Below are 19078 nucleotides of genomic sequence, written 5' to 3' on the forward strand. Positions count from 1 at the left end.
TGCTGCAGCATCTGACATTTATTTATTTCTCTTCGTTTTTTGCCCTGCCTTTCTCCCTTGTGGGTTCCCCAAGCAGTTTACATCATTCTTCTTGTCTGCGTTTTATCCTCACCATGACACTGTGAGGTAACAAAACAAAGTTTGAGCCCAGGGGCCCCTTGAAGTCCAACAGAGTTTTATTCAAAGTATAAGCTTCCGTATGCACCCACAATGCTTGTGCACATGGAAACTTATGCCCAGAATAAAACGTTGTTGTTCTTCAAGGTGCCCCTGGGCTCAAACTTTGTTCTCCTGCTTCAGACCAACACGGCTGCCCCACCTGAATCTATCCTGTCAGGTAGGTTAGGCTGAGAGCTGGAGTAGGAGGAAGAAGACGATATTGGATTTATATCCCGCCTTCCACTCTGAATCGCAGAGTCTCAGTGGCTTACAATCTCCTTTCCCTTCCCCCCCCCCCACAACAAACACCCTGTGGTGGGGTTGAGAGAGCTCTCCCAGAAGCTGCCCTTTCAAGGACAACTCCTATGAGAGCTGTGGCTGACCCAAGGCCATTCCAGCAGGTGCAAGTGGAGGAGTGGGGAAGCAAACCCGGTTCTCCCAGATAAGAGTCGGCGCACAACCACTGCACTAAACTGGCTACCAGTTCTTCAGATACCTATCCTGAAGAAGTGAACCATGACTCATGAAAGCTCCTACCCTGCCCTGAATTTTGTTAGTCTTTAAGGACTCTTACCCGTTTCTAATGCTGTGGACTAACACAGCAGCCCAGCTTGATCTACCTTCAAAGTCACCCAGTGGGCTTCCATGGCAGAGGCATGATATGCTAGCTTTCTGCAGGGAGAGAAGGACTTGCATATACAAGTCTCACTCGGTGGGGTGGAGTCGAGCAAGCCTTGCCCATTTGATCCCACTCTTTGTGTTGAGTCGTTGTGATGTGCAGTGAAATGGAGTTGATGCAGAAGATGGAAACGGTGCTTGTGCAGCTGCTGTGCGTGAGCCTGTCTGAACCCCACAGTCATCACTGGAGGCCCCGCTTGGAGTGCTCCTGGCTTCAGAGATTAGGCGGTTGGCAGCCTGGGCGAGAGGGCCTTCGCAGTGGTGGCACCAAATCTCTGGATCTCTCTCCCTGTTCATCCGTCCCCTTCTGTGGCTGTCTTCCGACAGCGGGTGAAAACCTTTTTGTTTGGCATTCCCTCAACGATCCCTCCTTCCTAACCAGTGCTATAATTGCTGTTTTTAATCTTTTGTATGTATTTTAACTCTGTTTTTAATTGTTTCAATTACGTGTGTGTTGCGGGGGGGTTGATTTGAATGCTTTGAAAGTGCGGTTTTTGTCATGTGTGCACTTTAGTGGCCCTCATAAGGGCAGAAAGGCGAGGCATGGATTTTGTAAATAATAATAATATCTTAGCACAGGGGCTCGGAATGTTTTTTATAAAGTGTTTGGCTCCCTCGCCCCCATAAGCTGGAGCAACCATCACCGATACGGATGGCTTAAACACGTGCTCCGTGCATCAGGCGCATGGAACTGGCCTGGCTCCCTCCCAAAGTGAGATGAGGGTGGGGCAGCTCGGATGTCTTCTTGGTGTGGAGAAGCTGGAGCCGGTGAAGTCCGAGAGCCTTTGATGTACCTTAACCAGGGCCCTTTTTTTTTTTTTGAGCAGGAACTGCAGTTCCGGCTGGCTTGGCGTCAGGGGGTGCGGCCTAATACGCAAATGCGCCCCTGCTGGGCTTTTTCTACAGAAAAGCCCTGTGCAAAACAACGATGATGTCAGGGGGCGTGGCTTAATATGCAAATGAGTCCCTGCTGGGCTTTTTCTGCCCAAAAGCCCTGTGCAAAGAATGGTGATGTCAGGGTGTGTGGCCGAATATGCAAATGAGTCCCTGCTGGGTTCTATTAAAAAAAAAAGCCCTGACCATAACATTCCCACTGTGTGTTGTCGTGTCCTTTTATTTTTGTAGGGAGCAGAAAACCTGGTAGCCACAGTGATCCCCCAGCATCTGGTGGAAGCAGTGCCAGAGGTGGCCGTCTACCTAAAGGAAGCCGTCGGCAACTCCACCCGCATTGACTACGGCACAGGTCTCCCGTCTGTCAGGGGCTGGGTCTTTGGGCAGAGGGTGGGACTTCCCTTGGGACCTGCCTCGGCCTATTGCTCTCCAGGAAGTATCTTTGGGGGCTGCTCCCAGCTGCCATAGGCTTGGTAGGAAGCATTACTTCCTGGAGAGGAAGAAGATGGCCTCTCAGCGAAAGCCAGTCTCTTCTAGGGAAGGAATGGGAAGGAACCCAATTCCGTATGCTTTTGCAAAGAAACTTCCCAGCTGTTGGCACAGATTCTCCAGCTAAGCGCCGCTCTGTCATGCCTAGACGCAGCTCCTCCTGAGCGCCCCCTTCCCTTCAGCTTCCAGCAGCCACCACTGTTGCCATCGAGGGGAGGGGAGCCAGCAACTGGGCACCCCCTCTGTCATGCCTGGCTCCAGCTGAGCTGAGAATCCCCTCCCCAGAGAACCTTTGAGTCACATTTCAGGGTTGCTGTGGAGTGTTTTGCTATTACTTGTGCAAACTGTTTGGGGATGCAGGTTTACAGCCCAGTCAGTTATGCCGCTGAATCCTGTCTGAGCATGTTTGTGTCTAGGCTGCTGCATCAATGGCAAAGGCAGCCCCCCGACTGGAGAGCCAGTCTGGTGTAGTGGTTAAGTGTGCGGACTCTTATCTGGGAGAACCGGGTTTGATTCCCCACTCCTCCACTTGCACCTGCTAGCATGGCCTTAGGTCAGTCATAGCCCTGGCAGAGGTTGTCCTTGAAAGGGCAGCCGCTGTGAGAGCCCTCTCAGCCCACCCACCTCACAGGGTGTCTGCTGTGGGGGAGGAAGGTAAAGGAGATTGTGAGCCGCTCTGAGACTCCTCGGAGTGGAGGGCGGGATATAAATCCAATATCTTCTTCTAGTTCTGCTGTGGCTGGTAAATCCGTGTCTGGTTTGTGCTGCTTCAGACTGCTCACGCAATTAGATGTTGCTTTATGCCCCCCCCCCAATCAACTGTGTCCCTGCACTTAGAAAACTAGTGTATCAGGGAGAAGATGCTTCCCATGTAGAAATCTTTTTCTGTATGGAAGATCACTGAACAGGATGAGTTCCGGCTTGCAGAGAGAAGCAGAGCAGGTGATCTGCTTCTCGGTCAGAGGCGAGCTGTGCTTCTGCAGCTACAAGACACAAGCGATAAAACCCCAGGCGTGGCGTATATGTACCATCTGCCTTTCTTCTGAAGGGGGTGCATTTGGCAGCGTGGAGCTTTCCAGCAGCCCTTGCCCCATTGCCACATCAAGGGATGCCTTGTTTGCCAGAACAGGGCTGGCCTACAAATAACATACCTTTTGTCAGGCGAAAGAAACTGGTCTCGTAAGGTGACACCAGAGGGAGAAGAGGCAGCAGCCAGCAGAGGGGAAAGGCGTCTAGCTTACATAAGTCATCCCGCACATCTATTTTATCCTTACGACAACCTTGTGAGGCAGGCCACACTGGGTGCCAAGGGTGCCCGGTGAGCTTGATGGCTGAACATAAGAGAAGCCATGTGGGATCAGGCCAGTGGCTCATCCAGTCCAACACTCTGTGTCACACAGTGGCCAAAAAACCCCAGGTGCCATCAGGAAGTCCACTTAGGTCCACTAGGTACTACATCTGTTAGGGAGCTGTTCCTGTGTACTCAAAGGCTAAAACTGGCTCTGAAGTGTGGCCTGAGGAGGAAGGTCTTCCCCCCATCCACACAAACCCTGCACCACTCTGGTCAGCTGATTCAAGACCCATAGCACAAAGGAGTGCTATTCGCCAATGTCCTACCTGTCTGTAAAACGGGGATGTAGAATGGCAAGCTGATTTTTGGCAGGCACAACATCTGTCTTGGCTCTTGGTGTTGAGATTTGCCTCAAGGTTCCCCCCAATCCTAGACTAACCCCGCAACAACCTCACATCAGCATTCTGGATGTGTCAGATAACCAGGAGGGAAGAGTCTTCCGGGAGGGAAGAGTCTGCTTGAAGAGCAGATATATATATATATATATGAATATAATATAGGCAATGATACTTAAAATTGCCTGCAGACAGTAGGCAAGAAGGTGTTGGAGAAGCATATTTTTAAAAGCAGAAATGCAGGATGAAGCCTGGTGCATAACTACTGTTGGTCAGCAGGGGGTGCTGCTGCCATTAATTTTGGCCCTCTCCGTCGCTTCGAGTCTGATTCCCCTGCTCCTCTCCTCTTTGCGCGAACCCCAAGCCATGCTCTTGAAAGAGCCCGCTCTAGTTATGCTCTGCTCCATTCCTCTTCCTTTTGAAGGAAGGTGGTCTCTGTTCTTCTTCCTTTTGAAGGAAGGCCGTCTCTTGGACTCCTCACAACGCCCGCGGGAATAACACTTGCTCCCTTTACTGTAGGCCTGGCAATTAAGAGATTTCATTTTTTTAAAAAAATTGTTAGTCTTTTAATTAAAATCTTATTCCTGACTTTAAAGTCTTTTACAATTCAATTGTTACCATTTATGAGCGCCTTTGTGCTTTTCTGTTGTCGTGCGCTGCCTTGGGGCCTAGGGAAAAGCCGTGGTATTCTAAATGGGTGCGTGCATATTTATAGGATATAAAAAATATTTCATTGGACTTGGTAACTGACAGTGCAGGCTTCTGCCGTTCCACCAGTAAGGTCAATGAAATCAGTGGGCTTCCACTAGAGCAAGTATTCACAGGGCTGGAACAAAGTTCTAGTTCAAAGTTCTCCTTCCTTGGAGGTTTTTCAACAGAGGCTAGATGGCCCTCTGACAGCAATGAAGATCCTGTGAATTTAGGGGGAGGGGTTTGTGAGTTTCCTGCATTGTGCAGGGGGTTGGACTAGATGGCCCTGGAGGTTCCTTCCAGTTCTAGGATTCTATTAGGAAGAACTTCCTGACCATTAGAGCGATTCCTCAGTGGAACAGGCTTCCTCGGGAGGTGGTGGGCTCTCCTTCCTTGGAGGTTTTTCAACAGAGACTAGATGGCCCTCTGACAGCAATGAAGATCCTGTGAATTTAGGGGGAGGTGTTTGTGAGGGGGCTGGACTAGATGACCCTGGAGGTCCCTTCCAGCTCTAGGATTCTATTAGGAAGAACTTCCTGACCGTTCGAGCGATTCCTCAGTGGAACAGGCTTCCTCGGGAGGTGGCGGGCTCTCCTTCCTTGGAGGTTTTTCAACAGAGGCTAGATGGCCCCCTGACAGCAATGAAGATCCTGTGAATTTAGGGGGCGGCGTCTGTGAATTTCCTGCATTGTGCAGGGGGTTGGACTAGATGGCCCTGGAGGTTTCTTCCAGCTCTAGGATTCTATTAGGAGGAACTTCCTGACCGTTAGAGCGATTCCTCAGTGGAACAGGATTCCTCGGGAGGTGGTGGGCTCTCCTTCCTTGGAGGTTTTTCAACAGAGGCTAGATGGCCCCCTGACAGCAATGAAGATCCTTTGAATTTAGGGGGAGGTGTCTGTGAGTTTCCTGCATTGTGCAGGGGGTTGCACTAGATGGCCCTGGAGGTTCCTTCCAGCTCTAGGATTCTATTAGGAAGAACTTCCTGACCGTTAGAGCAGTTCCTCAGTGGAACAGGCTTCCTCGGGAGGTAGGGGGCTCTCCTTCCTTGGAGGTCTTTCAACAGAGCCTAGATGGCCCTCTGACAGCAATGAAGATCCTGTGAATTTAGGGGGAGGCGTTTGTGGGTTTCCTGCATTGTGCAGGGGGTTGGACTAGATGACCCTGGAGGTCCCTTCCGACTCTAGGATTCTATGATTCTAAAGTTCGTATACGGAAGCATATACCCAGAATTAATTTTTGTTGGTCTTAAAGGCGCCACTGGACTCAAACTTTGTTCTGTTGCTTCATATCAACACAGCTCCCCACCTGAATCTATGCACAGGGCTGTGAGGCTCTTCCAAAATTATGATCAACCATGCCCCCTCCCCCCCCCCAAAGTACCTTCTCTGGCTGAAACTAGATGGCATAGTGACAGTTTGGTGCAGGGGTAGTCAAACAGCGGCTCAGGAGCCACGTGTGGCTCTTTCACACATATTGTGGGGCTCTCGAAGCCCCCACTGCACGATCAACCAGTCTGGAAAAGGTATTTGTCTCTTTAAATCACTTCGCCAAGCCAGCCAGCAGCTTGGAGAATGCATTTTTAGTTAAAGTTGTTTTCTTTTCACCTCTCACTTCTCCTCCTCCATCTATGTGCCTGCCTGCCTGCTCTCAAACATCTGACGTTCCTGTCTCGCGGCTCTTAGACATCTGATGTTTATTCTGTGTGGCTCTCATGTTAAGCAAGTTTGGCCACCCCTGGTTTGGTGGGTTTAAATACAGGATGTGCCGCAATGACAAAATAATGGGGGGGGGGGGGGAGAGAGAGATTTTAAGCTGTTGAACGCTTCCCCCCCCCCAGTTTGTCTCCCTGCAGCCCCTCCTCCCAGTAGGCAGCTAAAGAATCCATTTAGAGAGGGCTGAAACCTTCTTTAAAACGTACAGTCAAGCAGGTTTATGCCTGGTTTAGGGCTTTAAAAGCAAGCACCAGCATTTCGAGCTGAGCCTGGAAATCAGTGGGCAACCGGCAGGGACCTTAAAGCATGGAGAAGACGGGTTACCATCAGTCTTCACCCTCAGGCAGTCTTGATTTTGCTTGAAGGGCAGCCCCACCTAGAGCACATTGCAGTAGCTTAGCCCGGAGATGGTGGTGTGGGTCTGACCGCTCTCTAAAGCACCATAATGCTGTGGAAGCGTGGTTGATCTTTGGACTGAACAATTCCCTGCTCACCACTCCTCTCTTTTCTTCTCAGGTCACGAAGCTGCCTTTGCAGCTTTCCTCTGTTGCCTCTGCAAAATTGGTGTGCTCCGGGTAGACGACCAGCTGGCCATCGTCTTCAAAGTCTTCAACAGGTAAAGCTGCAAGCGGGGGTGGGTGGGGGGTGGGGAGAGACCTAAGAGTGGCGTCAGGGTCATGCCGCAGAATGCAAGCAGCGAAGTCCCCAAACCTTGCCTCATGAGCAGCCTTTGGAGCGAAACTAGATCAGGCAAGAGGGAGAGGCACACGGCTTTAGTCGCACGTCTGCCTGTTAACAACGGAGCAGGAGATGGGATGAGACGTATTTAAAAAACAGACAAAATAAAGTACTCGGATGAAGGGAGCAAAACCCTCTGAAAAGCCATCTTTACTAGTGGCTGTGGCTACATCCTGTGGCAGGCAGTTCCATAGGCTAATCTTTTGTCTGTTGAAAAGTCTGTTACCAGAGTGCAGGATCTGGCTGTCAGTCTCTAATGAGGCATATGACAGCAGCTAGGCTATCTTTGTATTCCCCCCCCCCAAAAAAATTGAGTCTCTTTACTCAGCACAGCAGTAATGCCTTATGATGTCAGTAGGACCTGTTTTCGAATGTTGTCTTGAAGACTAAGTTTGTCAAGTGCAGGGCTTTTTTTGTAGCAGGAACTCCTTTGCATATTAGACCACACACCCGTTGTGTAGCCAATCCTCCTGGAGCTTACAGTAGGCCCTGTATTAAGAGCCCTGTAAACTCTTGGAGGATTGGCTATATCAGGGGCACGTGGCCTAATATGCAAAGGAGTTCCTGCTACAAAAAACAAAAACAAAAAAACGCTGGTCCAGGGTCATAATTGCATGTGCTGTGCAAGTACCAAGGAAGCCATGGGATCTAGTACTGAGTTAAAGAAATCAGCATCCTCGGGATAAGAACATAAGAGAAGCCATGTTAGATCAGGCCAACACACACACACACACTGTGGCTAATAGCTTTCGTTTGGAAGGAAGCTGCTGAGTTACCAAGTTTCTAGCCCTCAAGGCTGAAGAGGTGGGCCTGAAAAAGGGAAGGCTCACAGGAGGGCCTTGCCTGTCCAGATCCCTGAGTGGCCCACCAGGTGGCCAGTGCTGTTTCTGACAAGCCCAAAGAAGAACAGCCTGCCTCCATGGAGAAACCCTTCAGCGTCTGTCAGCTTGCCCTCCTGGTCTCACCTGTTGCCCTCCTTCTTCATTCTATCCTCCCCACTCTTCAGATCTTGAACAGTCCGTCCTTCCTTCCTTTCTTTCTTTCTTTCTTTCTTTCTTTCTTTCTTTCTTTCTTTCTTTCTTTCTTTCTTTCTTTCTTTCTTTCTTTCTTTCTTTCTTTCTTTCTTTCTTTCTTTCTTTCTTTCTTTCTTTCTTTCCCTGCCCTTCCCTTTTATGATGTAACCCATAGAGGGTGGGTTACATCATAAAAATAATCAACAGTAAAAAACCAATTTAAAATATATAAAATCTAAAATTACACAGTAGCAATGGGTACTAAAATGGCAAGTTCTGCCTAAATTCTACTAAAAAGGCAACTTTCTGATGAAGACTTGTTGTTTCCGGCCAGTCGAAAGGCAGCCTGCCACTTTAACCACTGAGGCCGAGTAGCGCTGGAGCCAGGACCACCGCAGAGATACGGTTCTTTTTTGTCCTCAGGTACCTGGAAGTTATGCGGAAACTCCAGAAAACCTACAGGATGGAACCAGCCGGCAGCCAAGGAGTCTGGGGTCTGGATGACTTCCAGTTCCTCCCCTTCATCTGGGGCAGCTCGCAACTGATAGGTAACAACACCATCGATGCTGTTCCAGTTAATTTTCCTGTAAAAATCCAAACTCTTTAACCCTGCTACAGCGTGCAAGGAGCACATGCCGGTGTTCTCTTTGGATGCTTTGTCAAGAGATTTTCATGCTCCTTCTCATCTCACTTGCTGGTTCCTTGAATACAGGCCTTGGATAGTAACTGGAGGTCCTTGATGGGGGGAGTGAATGCCAAGGATGCTTCTCCGTGTCCTCTGAGCTTGGTGCACAGACGTCACTGTAACAGAGGGTGTGTTTTTGGCGGAGGTTAGAAATTGTAATGGGGCAACAGTGCTGAGTTCACACAAGCCTTGTAAATGGTGAGGAAAGGGAAATGAAGGGCAAACTAGCTTCTTTGTCTTTGGTACAAGCACAACGCAGCCCTTTTCCTAACCCTGGGGAAGAGGTGGGGACCGATGCTGTCTCCTGCATGAAGTTCTTCTCAGCCTATTTCCTAACTTGACCTTAACCTTATTGACCGTAACTGGCTAACTCTAGTGAGGTCTGCTGGTGTGGGATAGCGGCCACTGCCTTGTGACTAAACAAACCCAAGTTCAGAAACTCACTGTGCTGTGGAGTCTGCTGTGCAATCTTGCGGCAGTCACACACCTTCATCCCAACCTGTTTCCTGCCAGTGTGCAAATCAGTCTTCTGCTTCATCAGCCCTCTGCTCCCTGCAGCTCAGATATGGTCTCAGACTGAGCCGAGGAGGGTCTTTCCTGCCAGCTGAGGTCCACTTTTTAAAAAAAAATTGGATACCGGGGATTCAACCTGGATCCTTCTGCATGTAAAGGACAGACCCTCCTCAGACTGAAGAGCTGTAGCTGTCTTTATATCAGGGGTGGCCAAACTTGCTTAATGTAGGAAAGGAAAGGTCCCCTGTGCAAGCACCAGTCGTTTCCGACTCAGGGGTGACATTGCTTTCACAACATTTTCATGGCAGACTTTTTACAGGGTGGTTTGCCATTGCCTTCCCCAGTCACCTTCACTTTCCCCCCAGCAAACTGGGTGCTCATTTTACTGACCTCGGAAGGATGGAAGACTGAGTCAACCTCGAGCCGGCTACCTAAAAACCCAGCTTCCGCCAGGGATCGAACTCAGGTCGTGAGCAGAGCTTAGGACTGCAGTACGGCAGCTTTAACACTCTGCGCCACGGGGCTCTTATTTAAAATGTAATGTAATTACATTATTTAATGTAGGAGCCACATAAAATAAATGTCAGATGTTCAAGAGCCGCAAGACACGGAGGGAGGTGGAAAGAAAGCGAATAGATGGGGAGGGAGGAAACATCAGAACATAAGAGAAGCCATGTTGGATCAGGCCAATGGCCCATCCAGTCCAACACTCTTTGTCACACAGTGGCCAAAAACAAAAGGAGGTTCACAAGTGGGGCTAGAAGGAGGTTGATGTGGAAAGAAAGCAACTTTAAATGCATTCTCCAAGCCACAGGCTGGCTTGGCTTGGATTTAAAGAGACAAATGCCTCCTCCAAGCAGGGCAGTGGGGGCTTTGAGAGCCGCACAATATGTGTGAAAGAGCCACATGTGGCTCCCGAGCCGCGGTTTGGCCACCCCTGCTTTATATCCAGTCAGACCAAATTAGACTCAAACCCTTGCATGGTTTGTTGTGGATAAAAGGGCGGGGGGGGGCGTGGTGGGAAGGTGGACTATGTGCTCCATGGAGGAAGGGCAGAATACAAATACAGTAACTAAGATCCGTAGATAGCATGTTTCCCTGCTTGGCGGCAGCCGAAACCAGGAGTCCTTTGCTGGTGAAGGGCGGAAAAAGTAAGCTGTGTTTCTGCCAAGCAGTCAAACGATGCTCAAACTTATGCTGACTGGTTTCAGTACCTGATGGAAAGATGCCTTGAAATTACGAATTCCTTTTCCAGATCACCCAAACCTGGAGCCCCGGCATTTCGTTGACGAAAAGGTAGTGAACGAAAACCACAAGGACTACATGTTCCTGGAGTGTATCATGTTCATTACAGAGGTGAGCGTGGGAGAGCGGCCGCAAGTCGTCGTTCTCTTCCTTTCTTTGCTTTAAACGTCTGTTGATTTTGTGAGAGACGATACGGCTCTCCCCACCATTTACGAGGGTTACGTGAGCTTACCACTGTTGGGCCCCATTACAATTTCTAACCTCCCCGGTCCATAAGTGCCTTCTCTGTCAGAGCCAGGTCTCAGATTCAGCAGGAGCTCACAGCATAGCTCCTGAACCTTTCTGAGGGTTCCCCTTCTTCCTCCCCACCCACCTATCTTCTCCATTGAATAGTAGGTGCAGCTGCATAACAATCCCTGAATTAGGAGTGCGGGCAGCCAGCCATCAGGGGCTTCTCCTTATCCCCAGCAGCCCTCATTAACCCTTTGAGAAGCCCACATCACCCTCTCTCCACTTCTTATGTGATTTTGGGTGGTCGGTGGCTTGCTGGCCTTTTGACTGCTGGGAGGTGGCTCAGGAAAGCCCCAGGCTAGTGAGGCCTGCTTGAGCTGGCTGGCTCTCTAGCCAGCCCAAGCAGGCCCTCGCTCGCCCAGGACTCTTTCTGCATCGGTTTGCTTTTGACTGGTGTGTGTGTGTGTGTGTGTGGCATATGCTAATAAGCTCCATCACCTATTCTACAAAACGACCCCTGGTCAGAGCTATCCCTGTACATATTCCAACTGACCAGGTTCGGAGAGGGGCTGAATGCTAATTCAGCGGGAATGTAGTGTAATGGCTAAAGTGTTAATAGTCGTGTTGGGGAGACCTGGGTGCAAATCCCCACTCCCCTAAGAAGCTCAGTGCATGAATTGGGGTTGGGCATCCTCTCCTGGCCTACCTCACGGCATTGTCGGGAGGACAAAATGAAGGGGAGAACAAGGTATGCCCCCTTCTGCTCCTCCAAGCAAGAGCAGGATAAAAGTGAAGCACACGGACAGTAGACCAGTGGCCAATCTAATTTGAGGCAGCGTTTAAAAAAATGGAGACCATTATCTCATGGCAAGAGTCCTGTTTATCGTCTTTGCCGAATACTGTTGTTGGGTGTGAGTCGGGGAAGGCCTGTAAAGTCGTGTTTGGTTATTCCTCGGTGAGCCGGGGTTACTGTTGGAAAATAGGGATGCGCGTGTTTGCGTCACTTGAAGAAATTTAAATCGATAATGCTTTCAGTTGGAATCGAGTTTGCATCATCGAAAGGGTGTTGTATCCTTTCTTCAGGGTAAGACGGGCTACCCTGAACAAAAGATACTTTTAAAAAAATATGCCGGAAAGGTGTTTGCGGGAACACCTCGTGCGTCGAGGGCTGTTTCCTCCCGGAGGCTTTGGTCTGCATCCCCCGCCCCCACCTGCAGAGGTGTTTGTGCTGGCACAGGCGGCATTGGTCCATGTTCCTGCCAGTTTTCCCCAGCTTCACCGCGTGTTTTCCAAAAGCTGCTTTGGTATGAACTTCCCTGAAAGATTGTGGGAGGATTGTGGTTGGTAATGGTGTAGACATTTTCCCCCTAGCTTTTAGATTTTCTAGCTTTTAGGGCAGGGGTGTCCAATCAGGCCCCCAGAGGGCTCCTATGAGCCCCCTGAGCAACTGGATGTCATCTGCTTCCTTCTCCTTCCCTCTTACTTCCTTCTGCATCACAGCTGGCTTTGCAAGGCTTGCTCAATTGCAAAGGAGCTACAGAGCAAAACCTTTGTTTTCTCCAATGGCTGAGGTTCCTCCCTTGGGGAGGAAGAGGGGAGAGATAGCTTGCTTTGCCAGGCTCTCTCAATCACACAGCAGAGCTACTGAGGAAAGCCTCTCTTCCTTCTGTTGGCTGAGGCTCCTGCCCCTCCTGGTCCCCTGGGGAAGGAAGGAAAGAGCCAGAGCTTCCTTTGCCCAGTTCCCTGGATCCCACGGGAGAGATACAAAGAAAGCACCTTTTAAGACCAACACGTGCTAATGTTTTAAGCACGTTTTAAGGTGTTTTTTTTTTTTTTAAAAAAAATCTTTTGTGTTTAAAATCTTTAATTGTGTTTGTCTGTGTCCTTTATAAAGTTTATATCTCTGCAGTTTGGTGTAGTGGTTAAGTGTGCGGACTCTTATCTGGGAGAACCGGGTTTGATTCCCCACTCCTCCACTTGCACCTGCTAGCAGGGCCTTGGGTCAGCCATAGCTCTGGCAGAGGTTGTCCTTGAAAAGGCAGTTTCTGAGGCAGTCTCACAGGGTGTCTGTTGTGGGGGAGGAAGGGAAAGGAGATTGTGAGCCGCTCTGAGACTCTTTGGAGTGGAGGGCGGGATGTAAATCCAATATCTTCTATCTTCTTCTTCTTCTTACCTAATCTTAAATACATGGCCCGACCCAACAAGGTCTCCTGTATGTCAGCTCTGGCCCTCATAACAAATGAGTTTGACACCCCTGTTTTAGGGGAAAGATCTGTAGCAGGTATATTGCTGTAGCATCATAACACTGTAGTGATATACTAACTACTGTCTTTAAAAAAAAAAAGTGGTCTAAAGGGGGAGTAATATTGGAGGGGGCTAAAGCGAAAGCAACCTGGCTGCATAGCGGAAAGTTCCTGCAGTCTAGACGTCTTCCCTATTCTCTTTTTACCTTTCCATAATTAGCAAGAGTTTCGCCGGTCGCCTTAAAGAGCAGCGGATTTGTTTCGACATCCGTTTTTGTAGACTAGACTCACTTCATCAAACCCATGTAGGTGTGATTATCGAGAGGAAAGTTATAAAAAGCTGGGTTGAAAGACGATGAAACGCAGGAAGCTCACCGTGTGACCTTACGTAACACTCAGACGTATTCCAGAGCAGAGCAGCAACCGTTCACAATAGCGGTCATTGGGAATAACGCAGCCTCTGTAATTCTGCTATGCCGGGTCTCGCCAGCAGGGGGTGAGGAACGTCCGGTCTTTATTCAGGGCTTGGGAAGGACAGTCAGATTTCTTGAATGAGCCAGGCGTTAGTCCACAAAGGCTGATGCCACAATACATCTGTTCATCTGTAGCAGGGGTGGCCAAACTGAGGCTCAGGAGCCACATGCGGCTCTTATAACATATATGAACATATGAAGCTGCCTTATACTGAATCAGACCCTTGGTCCATCAAAGTCAGTATTGTCTACTCAGACTGGCAGCGGCTCTCCAGGGTCCCAAGCTGAGGTTTTTCACACCTATTTGCCTGGACCCTTTTTTGGAGATGCCGGGGATTGAACCTGGGACCTTCTGCTTCCCAAGCAGATGCTCTACCACTGAGCCACCGTCCCTCCCACACATATTGTGTGGCTCTTGGAGCCCCCACCCCGTTAGCCAAATTGGAGAAGGCATTTCTCTCTTTTAACCCCTTCTTCAAGCCAGCCGGTAGTTTGGATAATGCATTTAAAGTTAAAATTGCTTTCTTTCTACCTCTCCCTCCCATATTTATTTTCCTTCGTTCCTCATGGCTCTCAAACATCTGACGTTTATGTCTTGCGGCTCTCAAACATCTGACGTTTATGTCTTGTGGCTCTCAGACATCTGACGTTTATTCTATGTGGCTCTTACGTGAAGCAAGTTTGGCCACCCCTGATCTGTAGGGCGCTAACAAGGCACCCGTTTAATATTTGTTTGCTTTGCCGGAGTAGACCGACCAAGAGGAAATGGCTTCCAATAAGTGTTGGCCTCTCACTTCATGTGCCGTGTTTGTTATATCCTGAACATCACATTTTCCTTTTCTTCCATCCGAGCCGATTTCTCTTTGTGGCAAGTGGAGGGTGATGCCACTGACACCCCCCCTTCCCCCGAGCATATCGCTCCAAGAAAAGCAAAACCGAATCATTCCTGACCCAAGTACAGTTTGCCTCTTCCCGTATGAGCCCCGGAGGTCGTTACCATCGGCCTCTCGACATCTTCTGCCTATCCCTGGCCCGAAGGACATTCACCTTGCCTCGACCAGGGTCAGGGCTTTTTTGGCCCTGGCCCCGCCCTGGTGGAATCAGCTCCCTACGGAGGTTCGGACCCTTCCGGATTTGTTACCATTCCGGAGGGCCTGTAAGACGGAGCTGTTCTGCCAAGCCTTTGGCTGAGGCGGGTGGTTGTCCTTAGCTTGCTATGCCATCTAACTGGCCTCCCGACGCTGATTGATACTGATTAGCATCTAGACTGGAAGAAAATCGGGCTGGGACAGCTGACATTCCTTGGACACATAAGCTCTGAATTTAAGTGTCTGCATTACCCACGCTGCCTTAAGTTAAGTTAAATCTGAGCTTGTGGCTCAGCTGTTTTAACCTTAACATGTTTCAATTGCTTGACTGTTTTATTGCTTATTTATAGAGGTACTGTTGGTTTTAACTGTTTGACTTGTTGGAATCTGCCCTGAGCCCTTATGGGAAAGGGCGGAACACAAATCCGCAGAAATGGATGGATGGATAGATGGATAGATAGGACTTGGCAAGTCTCTGGCAGGCCGTAAAAGCATGGCCAGCAGGCCACATTTTGAATTGGGGCGTCACTTCTTGGAGCGACCCGGTTTAGGTTTCCATGCAACCAGGCAGCCGACGTGCTTGTTACCCTTTGATGTTCCAAGCTGACAACAATAAGAATCTCCTCTTAGAGATGGCGCATGCAAGTACTCGTTTCGGAAAGGGTTTTGGTTGGGTTAGCACTGGTGTACTCAGCAGGGTGTTCTTATAGCTTCCCATTGTCACGGCTGGGGCCGGGTGAGGCAAAGTCCAGGGGCAGTCCGAGGTCTGTAGCCAGTAAGCAGGAGGGTCCGAAGCGCCAAATCCGAATCACTGTACAAGTATCACAGGTCTGAGGTCCAGAAGCCGAGGTCAGGGAGTCCAGAAACCAAAGTCAAGCCGGAGTGGATGCTAGAACGTCAGGGAGATGACTAGTTGCTTCCACAAAGCCTCCTCCCAAAGCCTACAGCTATATAGCCCTGTGCTGGCTGTTGCCCATTTGGGCTAATTGCTGACTCAGAGGGCAGCCAGGATCCTGCTGAGACTCAAGCACCCTCACTCCTAGAAGGGCAAGAATCCTTTCAAAACTCAGGGCTCAGGGAGCATCTTGCTTGTGAGCGTGCCGCCCTCCTCCGATCCCTGAGGTCCTGACGGAGGCGGTCACGCACACGCGCCACTCGAGAGGGCGAAGCAGGGGGGCTGGGATCTTCTCCAGCAGGAGGCAGGGGCACTGGTGCAGGTGGCAGGGGCACAGTTTCTTCTGCAGGCTCAACTTCCTCTGCAGGGTCCCCAGCACCCATGACACCCATTAGCAATCCCGTGTGTTCCTGCTACTGTCTTAAGAAGAAAGAGCTTCCTCCCTCAACTCGTGTTGGGTTTTGCCATACAAGTTTTCCTTTTGTAGGGTTTATTTCAGTGCGCAGCGCAGTCTGGAGTTCCAAATCTAGCTCCTGTGGCTCCACCTAGTGGCCAGTAAATGACTTTATGCAAAATTGTGCCTTCTCGAGGCCAAGTTTGTTTTCTGGATTTATTTAACTTTCCTATTTTAAAGGGGGGGGGGGGGGGGTTGTGGCTATATCTTCCTGTCAAAGGCTTTCAGATTCAGTCTAACCTCACCTTTCATGTTTAAAGCTCTAATCCTCAAATTGTCATGGAAGATCCGGGGCGATTTCACCCTGAAACCACGAAGGGAAGCGAACGAGAAACTTAAAGGGGAAATTTAAAATATATTCCACAGTGTTGCCTTTTACAGTGACTTTGAAGGTAAATCCTTTTAAATGGAATCACTGGGAGTTATGAAATGCAAACCTGAGTGTTTTTTAGGCTATATTTTCAATATTATAGTAAAGTTCTCCCAAACAGAGCGGGACGCCTCCCTGCACCCCCACCCTCAAAAGTCTTTTGTCTTCCAGTTCCGCAGTTGACAGTGCTTTTTGATTCTCATCTTGTATGTTCTCTCTCTCTCTCTCTCTCTCTCTCTCTCTCGGCACCTTCTGTGTGGATATTTCGCCCCTCATTTTAATTTTTAACAGGAGGGGGAAACCGAAGTTGTGTGCCTCACCCCAGGCCACCCAGCGAGTTTGTGGCTGCAGCCAGCAGCTCTCTTCTCCCCAGGCCCAGCTCCAACCAAGCAGCCTCTGTGGACCACGTGGGCTTTTGCTGAACAGAGCCTGCCGATTCCATGCTGCATGCAAACTCCTCCCTCTTCTTTGAAAGAGAATACTTCCTGCAGGCCTCCCCTCCCTCCCCGTGGGGACCCACAGCCCGGCCAGGGCTTAAGGCACAGGGGCTCCCCCCATCCCCCACCCACCCACCCTGAGGCCTGCCAGGCTCAGCTGTAGGGACCTTTTCAGGAAGTTTGTCAAATTTCCCCGCTTCTGCTGGGCAGTTGGATGCTGCTGGATTCAGCAGCTCTTCTGCGCTGCAGTTCCCCCCCCCCCCCCAGTGGCTTTAAATTCGATATTGCTGATTGGCAAGGCCGGCTCCATGATTTGTGGGAACCTGGGCAAGGTGCCATCCCTAGCCTCCGCCCACTGGGCACACTGCCCCTTTGTGGACACGAACGCATCCTCCGTCGTGCTCCTTTGAGCTCTTCCAATTCCTGCCTTATAGAAATGAATCCTAGAGTTGGAAGTGACCTCCAGGGTCATCTAGTCCAACCCCCTTGCACAATGCAGGAAATTCACAAACACCTCCCCCTAAGATCACAGGATCTTCATTGCTGTCTGATGGCCATCTAGCCTCTGTTTATAAACCTCCAAGGAAGGAGAGCCCACCGCCTCCCGAGGAAGCCTGTTCTACTGAGGAACTGCTCTAATGGTCAAGAAGTTCTTCCTGATGTTGAGCCAAAATGGTCATAGGCTGTGCCTCATTGAAGGAACCCCGGGAGAAAAACTCCTGTCCCGGGTGGGAGTGGGTAGCTCAGGTCTCTCTGATTTGGGCAAATGGCCCAGGGTGCCAACTCTTTGATAGCATCCAGCTTTTAAATGCGCGGGAATTCTGTTTAAAATGCTTCGCTATAACTTTCCTATCCAGCCCAGTTGGGCAGGTTAAAACTCTGCATTTGTCAACATTTCTAACGTTCTTTCTCACTCTGGCATAAGCCAGAAACAGAACACCGGGTGGGGTTATGCAGATGAAGGGATGGGGCTTTCCAGAGAAGAGGAGGCTTGGGTGGCTGCAGTCTCCAGAGGCAGGGAACAGGGCAAATCTCTGCCCCAAATGTGTCTGTGCAGGGTGAAGCCTTTCCTCTTTTTTCCATCTATGTTCAAATGGTTGCGATTCATTTCTATAGGGAAAGGTTAGAATATAGCAGGGGTGGCCAAACTTGTTTAACATAAGAGCCGCGTAGAATAAATGCCAGATATTTGAGACCCACAAGACATGAATGTCAGATGTGTGACAGCCGAAGGAGGGAGAGAAGGCAGGCAGGCAGGCAAATAGATGGGGAGTGGGAGAGGTGGAAAGAAAGCAACTTTAACTTTTAAATGCCTTCTCCAAGCCAACCACTGGGGCTTTGAAAGCCACGCAATATGAAAGAGCCACGTGTGGCTCCCGAGCCACAGTTTGGCCACCCCTGGAATATAGAATCAGACCAAGGACCACCTGGTCCAACATTCAGTTCTGTTGGGCACCAGACAGATATTTCTAGGAAGCCTCCAAGTAGGATCTGAAGGCAGCAGTAGTTCCTGTCGCTTGGCCTCAGCAGCTGTTTCAGGTTAGGCTGCTTCTGAATCCGGAGGTTCCATTTAGCTTTCATAGCTCATAGCTGATAGCCATTGACAGACCGCAAATTTGTCTGACCCAAGTTATCAACCCAGGTTTTATAAATTAGTTCTGCTTTGCATGGAAAGGTACTTCAGTTGTATGTTCTGAACTGACTGCTGGTTGAGTCAAAGGGTGACCCGGTGGTTATAGAAGATGGGATTCGCCTTCCAGATCACTGAACTTTGTCTGATGAGTGCAAAATCTTCCCTTCACCCTTGACACTGGGTAACCTGCCTCTCGCGGACACGTAGTAAAATACAGTGGAGCCTTGCCATTTGTGGATTCGTGATTCACGGTCCACAGTCTGTTTGTGCGATGTGGTCTCTAGCTTGTTTATACATTCTTCATACCATCTTCATAATCTTAGAGAGCCAGTCTGGTGCAGCGGTTAAGTGCGCAGACTCTAATCTGGGAGGTGTGATTCCCCACTCCTCTGCATGAAGCCAGCTGGTTGACCTTGGGTCAGCCACAGTTCTCTGAGAGCTCTCTTAGCCCCACCTACCTCACAGAATGTCTCTTGTGCGGAGAGGAAGGGAAGGAGATTGGAAGCCGTTCTGAGACTCCGAGTGAAGGGCGGGGTATAAATCCAAACTCCTCCTCTTCCCCCCCGCCCCAAGTAAAATTCTGTAGGAAATTTGCTATTAAGAGGCAGCAAAACCCTGGCTTCAAGTATTCATGATTTCACTATTTGCAGTGATCCCAGGAATGGATCCCCTGTTTTCTACCACAGGGGTGGCCAACAGTAGCTCTCCAGGTGTTTTTTTTGCCTACAACTCCCATCAGCCCCAGCCATTGGCCA

At 49.8% G+C, this 19078-nt stretch overlaps 1 protein-coding gene across 1 annotated transcript in view; it reads left to right on the forward strand.

Moving 5' to 3' along the window:
• Positions 1 to 19078, forward strand: part of LOC132580435 (serine/threonine-protein phosphatase 2A activator) — a 60301-nt gene that overhangs the window by 20342 nt on the left and 20881 nt on the right. Inside the window, exons 5-8 of the mRNA XM_060251231.1 lie at positions 1963 to 2080; positions 6822 to 6921; positions 8480 to 8604; positions 10510 to 10610. Coding sequence (XP_060107214.1) covers positions 1963 to 2080; positions 6822 to 6921; positions 8480 to 8604; positions 10510 to 10610 — 444 coding nt within the window. The remainder of the gene's footprint in view (positions 1 to 1962; positions 2081 to 6821; positions 6922 to 8479; positions 8605 to 10509; positions 10611 to 19078) is intronic.

Source organism: Heteronotia binoei, chromosome 12 (assembly GCF_032191835.1).
Source record: "Heteronotia binoei isolate CCM8104 ecotype False Entrance Well chromosome 12, APGP_CSIRO_Hbin_v1, whole genome shotgun sequence".
Taxonomy (NCBI): Eukaryota; Metazoa; Chordata; class Lepidosauria; order Squamata; family Gekkonidae; genus Heteronotia; species Heteronotia binoei.